At 35.9% G+C, this 18,089-nt stretch overlaps 1 protein-coding gene across 1 annotated transcript in view; it reads left to right on the plus strand.

Moving 5' to 3' along the window:
- CNTN5 (contactin 5) overlaps positions 1-18,089 on the plus strand; it is a 1,403,535-nt gene that overhangs the window by 1,027,858 nt on the left and 357,588 nt on the right. Inside the window, exon 9 of the mRNA XM_057553585.1 lies at positions 11,651-11,753. Within this exon, the coding sequence (XP_057409568.1) occupies positions 11,651-11,753 (103 nt within the window). The remainder of the gene's footprint in view (positions 1-11,650; positions 11,754-18,089) is intronic.

An 18,089-nucleotide genomic window follows, 5' to 3' on the forward strand; every position in this document is an offset into this window, starting at 1 on the left:
AATAAGATAATTGGAATAGCTGTACACAAATAACTTTAATACAAGGTAGAACATAATTAGTATTATAAGAAATAAAATGCCATGGTAATGCAGAAGTATGGGACAAAATTTCTTGCTGGAGGAATTACAGAAGTTTTCTACACTAAAATAAAGTTTTCTGCACTCCCCCTCTCCCATCCCCTCCTCCTCCTCTTCTTCTTCTTCTTCTTCTTCTTCTTCCTCTTCTTCTTCCTCTTCTTCTTCTTCTTCTTCTTCTTCTTCTTCTTCTTCTTCTTCTTCTTCTTCTTCTTCTTTCTTCTTCTTCTTTTGATGAGATAGAATTTGAAGTGAACTTTGTTGATAAAGTAACATTTAGATAAGGACCAACAACATGTGTGAAGGTTCAACATCAGTTAAGGATGAATTATGTTTTGAAAATACAAAGCATTTCTGTTATCTAAAATATTGGATGCTTGAAGGTGAAGAGTGAGAGTAAATTTGAAAAGATAACTTAGGACTAGAACATTGAAGTCTATGAGTGGAAAACTACAAAATATTGACAATAAATAAAGAGAAAGGATCCACAGCATGCTTTTCAGGAGTTGCAGTCAACTCTAATGCAATAATCTCTTATCCTTTTAGTTCAGTCTTCCTCATTTACAGAAGATCTTGTATTCTGTCTTGGTGTCATCTGTATTCACATCAATGATCCTTTCAGTGTCCTGACCTCTCAGTGTCTTGACCTCCTTGCTTCCCACGAACTTGTACTCCTTCCCACCTTAGCCACTCATTACAAAGGTAATAGCCAGAATTTTTCCATTACCAATCATTCTGCCTTCATCAAAATTTCAATTTTAAGTAAACAGCTCTTTGCCCACAGCCTCCTTTCTGTCCAAATACTTCTGTTTATCATTTTCCACACAAATAATTTTTCAAGCCCTCAGGCTCCCCAGTCCTTTGATTAATCCACTATTTCACTGTCTGCCACACCTTCGTGGTCTCAGGTGCCTTCCCTCTCTAGCTTAGATTACAGAGTCACCCATTACAAACATTTTCCCTGTACGCTCTTAAATCTGTTTCTCCCCAATCTATCTATCATATTTTACTCACTTGGCAGTAAGTAAGTAACACACACTTCACAAAGTCAAAGAAAACTTGAGAAAAAAACAACCATGAGTTTTAAATAATGGACTTATTATAAAGCTATATATATAGTTGTTATGTAGATATATTTACAGAGAAGTTTCTGCATTTTATTTGTGAATACAAATTTATAAAAATAACCAAAATAATTTTTTTAAAGAAGGACAACTTTTCAACATATTTCTGATTCAAAGTGAATATTCAACCTTTAGTTATCAAATTTTTTAAGTTTGCTCTTTCTATCCTATTATTTTAATGCTAGGGAGCTTATATGTTTGTTCATATATATATGGTTGTTTCTTTAGACTTTACTTTCATAAGTTCTTTTTCCACGTTATTGATGCACAGGGAATGAGCCCTCAGATGGTGATGGTGAGAGATGGGTATATTTCCTTAAATCACTGTGGCATAAGCAGCAGAAGAAAATATGTCTTAAAATTCGGTAATCAGAGGAAAGCGATTACAATAGGAGGCAACACCTTGATCGATATATTCTTGATGGTTGGGTGGGGAAAAAAATCTATTCCTGATTTTTTTCACTGATTCTGTTCTCTGATTTTCAGAATATACATAATTGTGATGAAAAACATCTTCTAATAATAAACCTGATTCTTCTTAATGTCCCCAGATAAATAATGCCATAATTGTGCATGTATTTGAAGACAGCATAAGTCATTTATTTCCTTTTGCCAAGAGGTCCTTCAATCTCTTTATTTACCTAACAATGACTCACCTCGCGAAACTATGATTCAGGGTAATATAAAATTTTTGAAGTGAGAAAGCAATATGTTGTCTATTTATCTAAGCTTGTGAAATTGTTACTTAGGGGCTCATCAGGGAATTGAAAAGAAGGCTTCTGGACACGTGTTTAAGTGATTAAAATTTCCACAGATTATAATTTTTAACTTATTGAGTACAGTAAGTAAAAAGGGATCTGTTAATGTGTAACATATATTCCCTAACATACCACTACTAGATTTCTAAACCCACAATACCAGGTAGGATTCTCATTATACATGAGAAAATGGACCCACAGAGGCTCTGTCATTGCCTCTGTGTTTCAGTAGAGTCAGGGATGGAGTTGGGATTTTCATCATTTATCTACAATCACAGGTTGATATTTAATATTTCCTGAAAGGATGAGTACAGTATTCTGACACAGTATCTGTAGGCATAATGTGAGCTACTTAGTCATTTCCTTTCTCCCCTCTCTCATCACATATATTTCTGATGAAATAAAGGGAAATCCCCAAGACATTTCATTAAGTCATTTCAATGCATGTAAATGTGCAAACCATATAATGTTAAAACTATATATTAGTTCATAAGGCCTTCTTTTTGATACTTATCCTAAGTACACCTTCATTACACTTATTGTGTTCAATTTACCAATATGTAATCACTGATAACAATGAATATGGATAATAATAACTCCAGGTGCTATCTCTAAATAAAATCAGATGTCTATCAATTGTTGCAACTATTTTTCCAAACAAGTGCCCGTGCAAATTTATCAAGACTCTGCTGAGTCATTCTAATAGACAAATGATAAAATACAACATTCCTTGATATTATTTATCATCTAGCTCCTACTTATGTTTGAAATTTCTCTCTCAATCTTACTCCTTCTCACTTCTTACTCTCTTACTCCTTCATACTCAATCCAATAAAGTTAAATTTCTGATAAAATTCCAGACAGAATCTCACTTCCATGTCTTTGCTAATAGTCCCTTCCACTTGAAAGTCACTAAACCTCCACAGTCACATTTTCAACTCCAATCCCACTGTCACAATCCACTTAAAGCAGTTCCCCATTTTTCTCAATAATCTCTCCTTCCTCTCAACTTCCATAGTACTTTATCTTGTGCTTTTATAATTTCATTTATCCTCTTTTACTAGGAGATATGTAGATATATAGATATAGATACAGAATATTTGTAACCTCTATTAGAATTTATATTCATGATTAAAAGGTACAATGTTTTAAAATAGGATATATTGTATATATTGATTTGTCTTGGCCCCTGTCCCTCCACCACTCCATCTTGCCTTTGCCTAATCTAGAGTATGATAGACTCAGAATCAAGATAAGTTATGAGAGAGAACCTGACAAAGGGTCACCACTGGTTATGCTGAGCTCAATGAGGTATCAGCCAGGACTCTTTTTGGCTGTAACTGAGAAACCCAACTTGAAATAACTTAAACAAAATAAGGAATTCATTTTATTTAACTGCGAGAAGAGCAAGAAGCTAAATCCCAAGTAGAACTGACATGCTACTGGTACTCTTTTCATCTCTCCTCTATCTGCATTGGCTTAATCCTATCTAAATTGGCTTAATTCTCTTCAATGACAGATTACCTCCTTCCACTTGTGGAAGCTCTCAGACATGCAGGCTCTTTTTTGCCATGAAGGATAAAGTGAGACTTGGGCTCCTGGTCCTTGGCTTAAAAATGCCAACCTCAGCTGCCCATCCATGAATCAAAGATTGTGTCCAGGACAAAGAGGTAATCTAACTGGACAAGCTTGGGTCAGATGCCCATAACAAGATAATAACTACAGCAGAACTTATAGGAAGATAGTGGCTCCCATTTAACTTTCATGGTTAGAGAAGATGGAAGAAGCACTTCCCAAAAAAAAAAAAAACACTGAAAAAATAGCTGCTATTCTTGGAAGACAAGAAACAGTTGTTGAGTGAAATTGGCAAAGACAATGAAGACAAAAATGTAAATACTCATTATTTGAACATAAGAAGATTACCAGCCAAATCTTTTTAGCTCATTAGCTAAGTCAAATTTTTAAGACTTACTGAGCATGAATTCTTGACCCTAGACATGATATTACTGTGAGTGTCAGATGGAAATGTCATTTGAAATATTTATTTAACAAGTGCTATCTCCTGGACACTGACCAGTCAGAACTGATGTCTAGACAACCAGGGAAAAAAACAGCTCTAGTGTGAGTGCCAGTACAAGTTAAATATAATTTGCATTACTGTTAGGGCAAGCCATCAATGAATACAATATGATTGTAGACCCTCTGTATGCAATTTTTTTAGCCATTTTAGTCTGTTACACTCCAATCCCCACATGACAAGTAACATGATAAAAATCAGAATCAAGGTAGGTCCAACTTTGAATTTCTTTTTTTTTTTTTTAATTTTATTTATTTATTTATTTATGGCTGTGTTGGGTCTTCGTTTCTGTGTGAGGGCTCTCTCTAGTTGCGGCAAGCGGGGGCCACTCTTCATCGTGGTGCGCGGGCCTCTCACTATCGCGGCCTCTCTTGTTGCGGAGCGCAGGCTCCAGATGCGCAGGCTCAGTAGTTGTGGCTCACGGGCCCAGTTGCTCCGCGGCATGTGGGATCCTCCCGGACCAGGGCTCGAACCCGTGTCCCCTGCATTAGCAGGCAGATTCTCAACCACTGCGCCACCAGGGAAGCCCTGAATTTCTTTCATGTACATAAAATCATCAAGAGAAATATCTTTGTGTATATACAAAGATTATGTATCACTAGGCTTGGGATTGAAACCTATAGCCTGAAATTTTAGTAAATTTTCCAGATTATTCTGAAGTCATTGGCTCTTTGTTCTGCCAATGCACTTGGAGAAACACTGCTCTAAATCGCATTCCACTTAGGGAAAAGCACCCTAGCACTTTGTAATTGGAATAAATAAGAAAATCAACAACCAAGAAGACATGGGAGAGTAATGTGCTCTCAGCTGGAAGGCTTCTCTTTATTAGGAATTAGAGTAATTTGAGGTCATCTTCTACTGGCATGTAATTCCAAAGTAGGGCAGCCAACTAAGACAGAAGAAACAGGGTGGGGAAGGAGATGAAGACACAGTATAGTGTCTCTTGAGCATATTTAGCTTAATACTGGAGCAATCAAAAAATAAAAGAGCTACCTTGATTGAAGAGATAAGCCTAATATTTTGATCTTTAACTATGTGTCTTATAAGACTATTTCCCTTTCCTTTCACTATCAAATAATACCGGAGAAAAAGAAATTACAAGCTAAGCTGCATATGACTTGAGATATTAAAAATTACAGCTGAAATAAACCAAATATCCATGGCAGACAGTTAATGATTGATATAGTACATGTGATATGCCTGTACTCTTATATTCTGTGATTGAAATTCCTCAATAGAGTGATGTCAAGAAATTAGCTGTAAACTTAAGGTGAGAAAACTCCTATTTTGCCCTATTTCCACCAACAGCTTTCAATAGGACTTTGAACCAGTTACTTGACCTTTTTGACTCAGTCCTTTCATCTTTGAAAGAAAGAGGTAAATTATATAAACTAAAGTGAACTTTATTATTTTTTTTGTACATACCACATTTTATTTCATTTTATTTTATCTTATCACAGATCCAAATGATAGGTTTTATTTATTTATTTATTTTTGCTAATAAATAGAAATTTATTTTTCATAGTTGTGGGAGATGGAAGTCCAGGATCAAGGTACCAGCATGTCTGGGGAGGGCCCTCTTCTGCATTGCAGACATGGCAGAAGGGGCAAAGGGACTCTGTTGGGACACTTTTTTTTTTTTTTTTAACTTATCTATTTTATACATATTAGTGTATAAATGTCAATGCCAATTTCCCAATTCATCCCACCACCACCACCCCCATCTCCAGTTTCCCCTCTTGGTGTCCATACGTTCGTTCTCTACATCTGTGTCTCTATTTCTGCCTTGCAAATCTGTTCATCTGTACCATTTTTCTAGATTCCAATGTATGCGTTAATATACGATATTTGTTTTTCTCTTTCTGACATACTTCACTCTGTATGACAGTCTCTAGATCCATCCACATCTCTACAAATGACCCAATATCATTCCTTTTTATGTATAAGTAATATTCCATTGTATATATGTACCACATCTTCTTTATCCATTCATCTGTTGATGGGCATTTAGGTTGCTTCCGTGACCTGGCTATTGTAAATAGTGCTGCAATGAATATTGGGATGCATATGTCTTTTTGAATTATGGTTTTCTCTGGGGATATGCCCAGTAGTGGGATTGCTGGGTCATATGGTAATTCTACTTTCAGTTTTTTAAGGAACCTCCATACTGCTCTCCATAGTGGCTGTATCAATTTACATTCCCACCAACAGTGCAAGAGGGTTCCCTTTTCTCCACACCCTCTCCAACATTTGTTATTTGTAGATTTTCTGATGATGCCCATTCTAAATGGTGTGAGGTGATACCTCATTGTAGTATTGATTTGCATTACTATAATAATTAGTGATGTTGAGCAGCTTTTCCTGTGCCTCTTGGCCATCTATGTATCTTCTTTGGAGAAATGTCTAATTAGGTCTTCTGCCCATTTTTGGACTGGGTTGTTTGTTTCTTTAATATTGAGCTGCAGGCTTCCCTGCTGGCACAGTGGTTGAGAATCTGCCTGACAATGCAGGCGACATGGGTTCGAGCCCTGGTCTGGGAAGATCCCACATGCCGTGGAGTAGATGGGCCCGTGAGCCACAACTACTGAGCCTGCGCGTCTGGAGCCTGTGCTCCGCAACAGGAGAGGCCGTGATAGTGAGAGGCCCGTGCACCGTGATGAAGAGTGACCCCCGCTTGCCGCAACTAGAGAGAGCCCTCGCACAGAAACGAAGACCCAACACAGCCATAAATAAATAAATTAATTAATTAATTTTAAAAAATATTGAGCTGCAAGGGCTGTTTATATATTTTGGAGATTAATTCTTTGTCAATTGCTTCATTTGCAAATATATTCTCCCATTCTGAGGGATGTCCTTTCATCTTGTTTATAGTTTCCTTTGCTGTGCAAAAACTTTTAAGTTTCATTAGGTCCCATTTGTTTATTTTTGTTTTTATTTCCATTACTCTAGGAGGGGGGTCAAAACAGATCTTGCTGTGATTTATGTCAAACAGTGTTCTTCCTATGTTTTCCTCTAAGAGTTTTAGAGTGTCTGGTCTTAAATTTAGGTCTTTAATCCATTTTTAGTTTATTTTTATGCATGATGTTAGGGAGTGTTCTAATTTCATTCTTTTAGATGTAGCTGTCCAGTTTTCCCAGCACCACTTACTGAAGAGACTGTCTTTTCCCCATTGTATATTCATGCCTCCTTTGTCATAGATTAGGTGACCATAGGTGCATGGGTTTATCTCTGAGCTTTCTATCCTGTTCCATTGATCAATATTTCTGTTTTTGTGCCAGTACCGTATTGTCTTTATTACTGTAGCTTTGTAGTATAGTCTGAAGTCAGGGAATCTGATTCCCTCATAGTAATCTTGATTACTATGTGTCTCAGCACGTTTCTCTTTGGGTTTATCCTGCCTTGGACTCTCTGTGCTTCCTGGAATTGGGTGGCTATTTCCCCTCACATGTTAGGGAAGTTTTCCTCTATAATCTCTTCAAATATTTTCTCAGGTCCTTTCTCTGTCTCTTCTCCTTCTGGGACCCCTATAATGTGAATGTTGGTGCATTTAATGTTGTCCCAGAGGTCTCTTAGGCTGTCTTCGTTTATTTTCCTTATTTTTTCTTTATTTTGTTTCACAGCAGTGAATTCCACCATTCTGTCTTCCAGGTCACTTTTCCGTTTTTCTGCCTCAGTTATTCTGCTACAGATTCCTTCTAGTGTATTTTTCATTTCAGTTATTGTATTGTTCTTCTCTGTTTGTTTCTTCTTTAATTCTTCTAGGTGTTTGTCTTTAATTCTTCTAGGTCTTTGTTAAGCATTTATTGCATCTTCTCAATCTTTGCCTCCATTCTTTTTCTGAGGTCCTGGATCATATTCACTGTCATTATTCTGAATTCTTTTTCTGGATGGTTGCCTATCTCCACTTCATTTAGTTGTTTTTCTGGGGTTTTATCTTGTTCCTTCATCTGATACACAGTCCTCTGCCTTTTCATTTTGTATATCTTTCTATGAATGCGGTTTTCGTTCCACAGGCTGCAGGATTGTAGTTCTTCTGCTTGCTGTCTGCCCTCTCTAAGCTAAACTGAACTTTAACTGTAACATAATTATCCCATGAAAGACTAAGCAAAATTTAATCCCTGAATGTAATCATGTGTTTAAAGAACAAGACATACCTAAGGAGCTTTCTAATCTGTCCTTATATCACCATTATCAGAGTAAAATTTAAAAGAACTAGTTATTTCTTACAGTGTAGTTCAAATTAGGTAATATAATTTGAAGCCTTGTACTTTAACCTTTTAATTTTATTTTTAATATCCAGTTCAGATATTAGCAAACCTCTTTGACCCTGGAGTGAGGCTTAACAGTGTTTTCGGACATACAGGAATCATTTAAGTAACACCAGAAGCCACTACATGGGCAAAAATTACTTCCCAAACCCTACCAGGAGTGCCTTTCCTTTGAATCATCCTTAAGAATTAAAGCTATAAAAGAATGTCTTCTTTGCAATTCACAAACATTATCTGGAAGGGAATTTGAGAGAAAGCATGGATCTGGCTCCTATTACCCCATAATATCGGTAATATCTTGGTATTGTTTTGAGGCAGATCCAGGTTTTGAAGGGCTTGAAATGTTGTACAATTATTGGACCTTCTTTAATATAAAGAATACAAAAGTATTAATATAAAAGTGGATTCTAAAGGGAATTTGTAGTTAGGTTAGGAAAAAGATAATCAAAACAAATTACTGGAATTTGGAGATTCAGGTTCTTTTCTTCTGAGATGTCTTTAAACAATTTACTAGAAATAATTATATAGAAATATTTTCTAAATTCAGCCTGACTTTCACTGCCTTTACAACATTCTACAGAACTCAACAACTGCCAGAACTCACAGGGACCTATGCAAGTAAGGTATTAAGTTTAATAAGCTTAAGCTTAATAAGCATCATGATAAATCATGTATTATTAAATCATCAGGTTAACAGGCAGACAGGAACAAGAATACTACAGAATCAATGTTAAGAGTGGATGAGGAGATCCGAAGCTGACTTCAGGGACTAATTCAGGTGGGCAGTCAAGGTATCCACTGAACAGGATGCCTAGAAGTCCTTATATGGGGGCTTCCAAGTAAGAGAGCATTAAAGATAAACTCCTCATCACTGGATACACTCAGCCAGGCAACACTAGCAGGCCAAATACTGTCATTCAGGAGATATATAGGAAAAAAATATAAAAAAAAAAAGAAAGGAAGTTGGAAAATATATGAGCGGGGCAGAAGGATATAGGAAAAATGAAGTAGAAGAGACAAACAATATTGAGAAAGAGATAGAGAAGTGCTTAAACATCTGTTTTGAGTAATACCGTAGTACTAACCACTCAATTCACTTGCTGTGTATCAGGAACTTGGTGCTCGGCGAACATTAGACTTGGAAGGAATCAAGGGAGTTAGTCTGACAGAGCAGGACATTACATTAATGACAGTTTTCTTCTATTCCCTCAGTTTTCAGATTAGAAAATGAGACACAGAGGTCACTGACCTGTCAGAGGTGCTGTAGGCTAGTCATGAGCAGGGCCAGTGTCCACAAGCCCAATCTCTGATGAAAACATCAGTAATGTTTTCTTTATGATTGCTTTGCAAAAAACTAGGAAAAAAAAAAAACAACAACAAAGCAAAGATAATAATCTTGTCCTCAGTGAACTTAAACATTTTCCATCTAAAGTTGTCTACATTCTTTATTCCTTCAAGGACCATCTCAAATCAAAATTTAAAATAATAATAATAATAATAAAGGAACACATAAGGGTTTTCTTTGCCAAAGGTAACCATTTCTCCCTTTGCATGCCCAGTGCATCTTGTCTTCATAACTTATGACATTTACTTCTTCCTCTGTCTGGGTTTCTTCCTCCTCTCTCCCCCCGATCCCTCACACACACACCAAGGAATTACACGTAGAGCTATACACATACACAGATCTCTATGTGCACATATACCCCTATACAGAGACACCCCCAAAAACACAGACACAAGCTCCTGAGAGAAGCATCTGTGCTCAATCACAATTGTGTCCTCTGTGGTACTTTACACATAGGGATCTGCTAAAAATTATTTCTGGGGGAAATTAGCTCCAGGGCTGCCTGAGGACACAAGCACTGGAATTCACCAGGCATCACTAGTGTATGATTTTTTTTAAATTGAAGTATAGTTGATTTACAATGTTGTGCTAATTTCTGCCATACAGCAAAATGACTCAGTTATAGTGTATTGTTCTTTTGATAGGTGAAAGCCCTCTGCAATCTCATGGCTTTAACTGCCACCTGTGAGTGATGGTATTAAGTATATATCACCTGTTCAGAACTCATCTCCAGCTTCATCCTCTCACTGCATTCTAAATATCTTATAGGTATCAAAGACAATACTCCCAAAATAGAAATCATCAAGTTTCCCACCATAGCTGCATGCTTTTCTTTCACTTACATCACCCCACCCCTCTCCCAAGCTGGAAATCTTACTGTTGTTATTGATGAGGCCCACAACCTTATCTCAAGTTCCCCTATTATGTGCAAAGTTCAAGTCTTTCTTGTTTTTTCTCATTCTAATGCCTCTTCTCTCTTTTTTTTTGCTGTATAATTCAAGTCTAGGTTTTCATTATTTCTAACTTGCATTATTGAAATAATATAATTTATTTACTGGTCTCTGCTCCAATTCCAGTATTTACATCTCAACAAAATGCCAGTCTACTATTCAAAATTCCAAATATTCCAAATTACTTACAGATTAAAATTTGAATGTCTTGCTCTGATAATCAAGGCCCTCTATTTTTTGGACTGCATTTATATTTCCAAATTTGCCTAGTATGGTTTCCCTTCACTTACCAAGAAGCCAGAAAAACTGATATTCCTATTTCTGGTGGTTTCCTATCTCTTTGTTCCTGCAGTTCCATTTACTTTCTCCTTTCTCTCACTTATACAAATTCTAACTATTCTTATAATTCCCTCAAATGCACATAATACTTTAGGGATGCCTCATTCAAGGCAGGGCACTCATCACTTCCTATCTTACATTACAGTGATTTTGATATATAGCTCTTCTCTCATCCTTGAGTATATGCTGTTTCTTTAAGAATACACTTGTTGAGTGCTTGAGAGCACAGTCCATGGCTGATTTATCTTTGTAACTCCCACAATGCCTAGCAAAATGCATGCATATTATAGATATTCAATAAATATATGTTGACTTAACAAATAAGCATTCATTTATCTGAAAATGACAAAGAAATTTCCGAGACCTTTACTTATTTAAAAAAAAAATCAACACCATTATTTACCATAGGATTTGTTCATAGTTATTTATTTCCCCTGAAATATAATCAGTAGCTAAACTACCAGTGTTGATTAGCACTTTCAATAATTATTATTTTAAATGGTATTGAATATACATGCAATCTAATCCTTAAGGGAAGATTAAGATTTCATCATAATAATTCAGTCTATGAGTACTTCTTACTTCAGTACATCAAAAGCTTAGCAGTCTTCAAACAGATATGGACAACACAGTGCTTTCCAATGTAACATCTACAGGACTGGAGAGAAATTGTGACATTCATTTTATATTGAAAGACTATTCTTTATTTCCCAGGTGTGATGGGAGAATATGAGCCGAAAATTGAGGTCCATTTCCCTTTCACAGTTACAGCTGCTAAGGGAACAACTGTTAAGATGGAATGCTTTGCACTTGGCAAGTAAGTACATATGCTTCTGTAATTAGACACAATTGTTTATTAAGATGTGACATATCTTATTTTTGGATCACTTATTTTGCTAGGTTTTATTTTCCTTGAATGAAACCTTGAAGCTCCTTGGTGGGTATTCATTTTTTAAAAGAAGGGCAAATGGGAATTGATGAAGTAACCAATTATCATCTTTCTGGTTATTTCTATGAACACTAATGTATATAGTTTTGCTATTTTAACATAAAGGAAAAGTCTTTAAATAAAAGAAGGGCTTTACATCTCTTTGCTTACTTGTCTTAAAATTTCAGTATCATTCTTAAATTTCCTTCAGCAATGATGAAATAAAATGAAATGAAATAAAAAGGGGATAAGGTGCTATCCCCTCCTTATGTAAAGGATATAGATTCTGATAAGATATAATAAGACAAGAGTATAAAAATCATAAATAGTTACACTGATGCAATTGATTACTTCAGTCTCTCCTGAAATAATGATAACATGATAGCACCAGCTGTCAATATGCATAACATGCAATCATTCCCCAAATCAGAAAGATGATTTACATCACACTCTAATGCCTGCTATGATTAATGATTCTATTTCTGAGGTTTTAAATCTCACAATATATAATCACTTGTCAATGATGTTTACAGTATAAATATTGGGCATAGGAACAGGAGTGAGATTTTGATTATATTTGATTAGAGTATTATGATTTATTTTAAATAGAGTGTTGTAGTTTTGTGTTTTTTTTAGGGTGATAGGACCTCAGAGTCCTTTCTAGACTCCATAATTATAATTTGCATAAATGCATCTCTATCAGAGTTACTAATCATTCAACCTCAGTCGTGGTGAGCTAACTCCCACAGCATAACTATAAAGTACTTGGAGATAAAACATGCTCTATAAATGTGTTTGAAGTAGGTGTAGTCTATGGGTGAGAAAAATATTAGTAAATATGAAAAATTCAGCTAGTAAGAGGAGGTTTAGGGCATGACAATAGTAATCACCATGTTTTCTAATATTAGGACTGATTGAAATAATATATGTGCAATTCTGTTTAAATCTGAGTAGGAGCAAGATCATAATAAACTAAAAACAAAATAAATTGTTGGATGGTCTATTAAAAGTATTGAGTGGTCCAGCAAAAGATGCCTGTAAGTAGAAACATATTTCAATAATTTAAAATTCATCCAGGAGTTATTTGGCAGATATCTGAGGAAGATTTCCAAACTCATATATATTAGTTAAATGCACGAGATTCAATACCTTAAAAGTAATGTTTTTCACCATCTGCCCATGTTGTGGTACCAAGTATGCCTGAAAATGTCCCAAGTGAACTGATCAATTCTGATAAATACAAAAATAATTATTTGGCTTGATGTCAAAGGTTTTAGTATATCCTACAGTTAAATAATTCTTAAATGCCAGAATTTGCACTAAAGCTGCAAACAAAAGGAGGGCATACTGTAAAACAAATTACAGAACTAGATTCATAGAGAAAAAGCAATATGGGAAATTTCTCCAGGCAGGCTTATTTAATAAGTTTGATGTGTTTGCTTTTGGAAGTCTTGAAATATGCTTAGTAAATTGATCCTTAAAGTCCCTTTCATTCTAGGTAGGATCCAACTGTCAAATTAAGTTCTTTTAATACTTTATTTTCTTCAACTTCTCCACTCCTTCTTTGCTACTCCCTCTCCCCTCATGAAAATAAATAAATAAATAGGAAGATGAACAAAACACACAGCCTGTCAAGAAGGTCTCTGCTGCCCATTTGATATTCTTTATGTGAAGTGTCACAATTATGAAAAAAAAAATCATGTTACGAAGAGATTTATCTCTACCTAAAGACTAACTTACCACTCTGATGAAAGTAAATAAGATCAAAGAAATAACATCTTTACATGTGTTAATTTCTTTACAGCACATTATCATGTGGAGTAGACCATCAGTGCATCCCGACATGATCACAGCAATTTCAGATTAGTACCTGAGCATCTGCTTCATTCCCACAGCTCACCTGAGCTGCTTCCCACTTTAACAAGTACATGATTCTCTGGCAGACATTTGTCTGTCCAAAATCTTCAGTATCTGTCACTAGATATTGATCCACACCTTGCCACTCAAGCTGATTTGTCCCCTCAGTCTGTCCACATGGAATGGTTTAACCAAATCTTCCTCCTAGAATATTATAACCAAATTCTGGCACAGAGCACTTCAAGCTCTTTTCTATCTTATGGGCCTTGCACTTGCTGTTTCCTCCATCAGGACCATCTTTTCCGTTCTTTCTATGCTGGCTCCCACTTATTCTCTGGCCTCAACTTAAATATCACCCTCTAAGAGTTCATCTTAATACTTTGTTTAATTCACACCCATTACACTGTATCTCAGTTCTTGTATTTGTTTCTTCATAACCCTTAATACAGCTCTAAAATATTTACATATGTGTTTCTCTACATAAAATTAATATATATATATATATATATATATATATATTATATTCACCGTATCAGTCAGGAATCCAGCTGGAAAGACTCCGATGGCTCAAAAGAGTTTAGTAAAGACATAAGTTGAAATTCATATCCTGACTTTTTCCCCATGCCTTCTGATCACCTCTGGTGGCTCTCATGGCTAAAGGCAACCAGAAGGCAGCTTGCAAGCCCAGAGGATGCAGTTGGCAGTACAGAAAAGAAGGCAGAGAGTCTGGGGGAAGAGGAGGGTGACAGGCAAGGGAGGCAAACAGAATAACCAGCAAGTCGCCATTAAGTTTTAAGCTCCATGAGGGCAGGAGTCATGACTGCATTCTTCACTTGTATGTTCCTAGCGCCAACCACAGTGCTTGGCACAGAGCACTCAGGAGATATTTGTTGAAGGAATAAATGAACTCAGAGAATACTGTGTCTACTTAATCCAATCAACTCTTTATTAACAGATAATAAATAATAAATAATAGCCTTTATTTTCACATGTCAAAATATACTTCCATTGCTCACAAAATATGTTTGTTTGTTTGTTTTACTTCTTTTGAAAAGTACATTTACCTCTATATATAAGCTGTCCCTAAAGGCATTCAGTTCTTGTAACTTAGAGGATGTAAATTAATGCAGTCATAGTTGCACAGATAATTTAAAAATATATGAATGGATATTTTTTCTGTATTCTTAAAGGAAAATAGCAGAAGGCAAGTGATTTTAGGTTATCAAATTTTACTATGTCTTAATATCACACAGGTTCAGCAACCTGCCAAATTTGAAGTTAAATAAAAAGTCAACAGGAAAGTTGTAAGCTGAAAGTTTTCTTCTAAAGAAATCTCTACTTAAATTTGAATTTAGAAAAAAATAAAATGGTTTCTCTGTAGGCTACTGCAGCAGAATACAATAGGAATGTGCTGGCTACACCCTGAGAAATCTCTCTGGAAATAGAATTACACAACACTGAATACAGAAAGAATGCATAAAGTGACTGTCACGCTATGTTTAGTGTTGGTCAATTCTGCAAAGGTATAGGGTTGGCCAAAAAATGTCTTCGGTTTTTAAGTAAAAATAAAAGACACATTTTTCATTTTTACCAAGAACTTTGTTGAACAAAATATTCACCCTTTTGTTCCACTACCTTCTGCCATTTTTCAGGCAATTTCATAATACCACCTTCCCAAATCTTTTTACCTTTTTGAGCAAATAACTCTTCCAGGTGCCTTTTACAGTCTTCCAGGGACTGTAATTTGAAATTTCCCTGGAAGAGAATTTTTTAAAGACCGAAATAAATGGAAATCCGAAGGTGCAATGTCTGGTGAATACGGTGGATGAATCAGAACTTCCTAGCCAAGCTGTAACAGTTTTTGCCTGGTCATCAAATAAACATGCGGTCTTGCATTATCCTGATGGAAGATTATGGGTTTTCTGTTGACTAATTCCGGACTTTTCATCAAGGGCTGCTTTCAGCTGGTCTAACTGGGAGCAGTACTTGTTGGAATTAAATTAATCATTTGGTTTTCCAGACGGAGGTCATAACAGAGGACTTCCTTCCAATTCCACCATATACACAACATCACCTTCTTCGGATGAAGACCAGCTTTTGGTGTGGTTGGTGGTGGTGCATTTCGCTTGCACCATGATCTCTTCCATTATGCATTATTGTACAGTATCCACTTTTCATCGCCCGTCACAATTTGTTTTAAAAACGGAGCGTTTTCATTACATTTAAGTAGAAAATCGCATGTGGAAATACCGTCAAGAAAGTTTTTTTTTGCTTGACTTATGTGGAACACAAGCATCAAAGCAATTAAAGTAACCAGGCTGGTGCAAATGATTTTCAGTGTTTGATTGGTATAATGTTGATTGTTCTCAATTAATGTCTTGATTTGATCGCTATCAACTTCAACTTGTCTACCCGATCGTGGAGCACCCTCCAGCAAGAAATCTCCAGCACAAAACTTTGCAAACCACTTTTGACACGTTCGATCAGTCACAGCACCTTCTCCAAACACGGCACAAATTTTTTTTTGCATTTCAGTTGCATTTTTACCTTTCTCGAAATAATGAAGCATAATATGCCTAAAATGTTGTTTTTTTCTTCGATCTTCAATATTAAAATGGCTACAAAAAAATTCACCAATTTTGATTGTTTTTTTTTTTTTTAAATGCATGCTGATATAACAGCTGTCAATACAATCTAACGAAATTGTTTCAAATGAAGTTAAAGATAACTAAGTGCTACTAGTGCCATCTTACAGAAAAAACTGAATGAACTCTTTGGCCAACCCAGTATAATTTCCCCGGAAAAATGGGAAATGCTTAACGAGGATCCATCAGGAAACAAAGGTGTGTAAAGACTTGGGAAATACAGCAAAGTGTAAAAAAGGGGAGGTGGATTAATTACTTTGGAAGAAAAGACTGTTTTAGACATATAAAATGTTATTATCAAGAGATCACCCACAAGCGGTTCTCCAGTTTCAACAAAGTGGCAAGAGGGTGAAATTCCAACATTATGGGATTAAACTAGCAGAATTAGATTGGGTATAATGTAGAAGTTCCGAAAAAAGTTGTTAGAGGGAAAATGGGTTATCTGCAGAGGCAGCTGAAGCTTTTCTCCCCACACTGCTGTAATAATATAGTAAGATCCATTTGTCTTCTAATAATTTAGATGTAATGTTTTCTGAAAGGAGAGAAATGGTCTGGGTCAGGTTGGAAATGAACATTTTAAACATTCTCTTTTTCTGGCCACTCATCCACCCACTGGGGCTGAATATTAAGAGTAGAAGGCTAGAGTCAGGCAGACTTAATTAGCTACCTTTTTGCAACTACATTATTACGCAACGTTTTAAAGTGGTTGGTGGTATGTGCAGGAAATAGAAAGGAAGAGTGTTGCCTTTTTTTACTCAGCAATCAGCTCAGTGACTTTAGTTTGGGAAGAAAGGGTGTCTTTGATATTTCCCAGGTTGGCTTTTAAACACAGGACACAAAATTCTTGAAAGGAAATGAGAGGTAAGAGGTCAAAAGACAATGCAAGTAAGGAATCTCTTAAGACCCTAATAACTATTTCATTTCAGTGGTTCTCTCTGAATGTGGTATGCCTAGAGATTATCATACTAAGTGAAGTAAGTCAGACAGAGAAAGACAAATACCCTATGATATCACTTATATGTGGAATCTAAAAAAGTGATACAAATGAACTTTTTTTACAAAACAGAAACAGACCCACAGACTTAGAAAATAAACTTATAGTTACTAAAGGGGAAAGTTGGGGGAAGGGATAAATTAGGAGTTTGGGATTAATATATACACACTACTATAGATAAAATAGATAATCAAGAAGGACCTACTGTAGAGCGCAGGGAACTCTACTCAATATTCTGTAATATCCTATATGGGAAAAGAATCTGATAAAGAATAGATATATGTATATGTATAACTGAATCACTTTGCTGTACGCCTGAAACTAACACAACATTGTAAATCAACTAAACTCCAATATAAAATAAAACTTTTTTAAAAAAAAGAAATGCAGCAAAAAATTAAAACCAGAAAGTTGGTGATATTTTCAACTGGTGGTACTCGGTATTTAAGAATAGTCTATATAAGTTGTTAGCAAGGTCACACAGAGCAAAACAAGAACTTTAAAATATGGAGAGTTAGTAAGTGCAAGAAGTAGCTACCATCTCTTGGGCAGAGGTAAAAAAAAGGAAGAGTTGGAATCATTAAAAATTAGAAGTTTGGAGGCACTCCTCTGGGACTCAGACCTCTGAGGAGTGAGCACCAGCCAGCTGGCTTTTTCCGAGGTGGCGGTGTGATGCAGCTCGAACTACAAGTGCTGGAAAAACTCAAATTGGTTCGTTTGCTGCTTTGG

The sequence above is a fragment of the Balaenoptera acutorostrata genome, chromosome 9, assembly GCF_949987535.1.
Source record: "Balaenoptera acutorostrata chromosome 9, mBalAcu1.1, whole genome shotgun sequence".
In the NCBI taxonomy this organism is placed as follows: Eukaryota; Metazoa; Chordata; class Mammalia; order Artiodactyla; family Balaenopteridae; genus Balaenoptera; species Balaenoptera acutorostrata.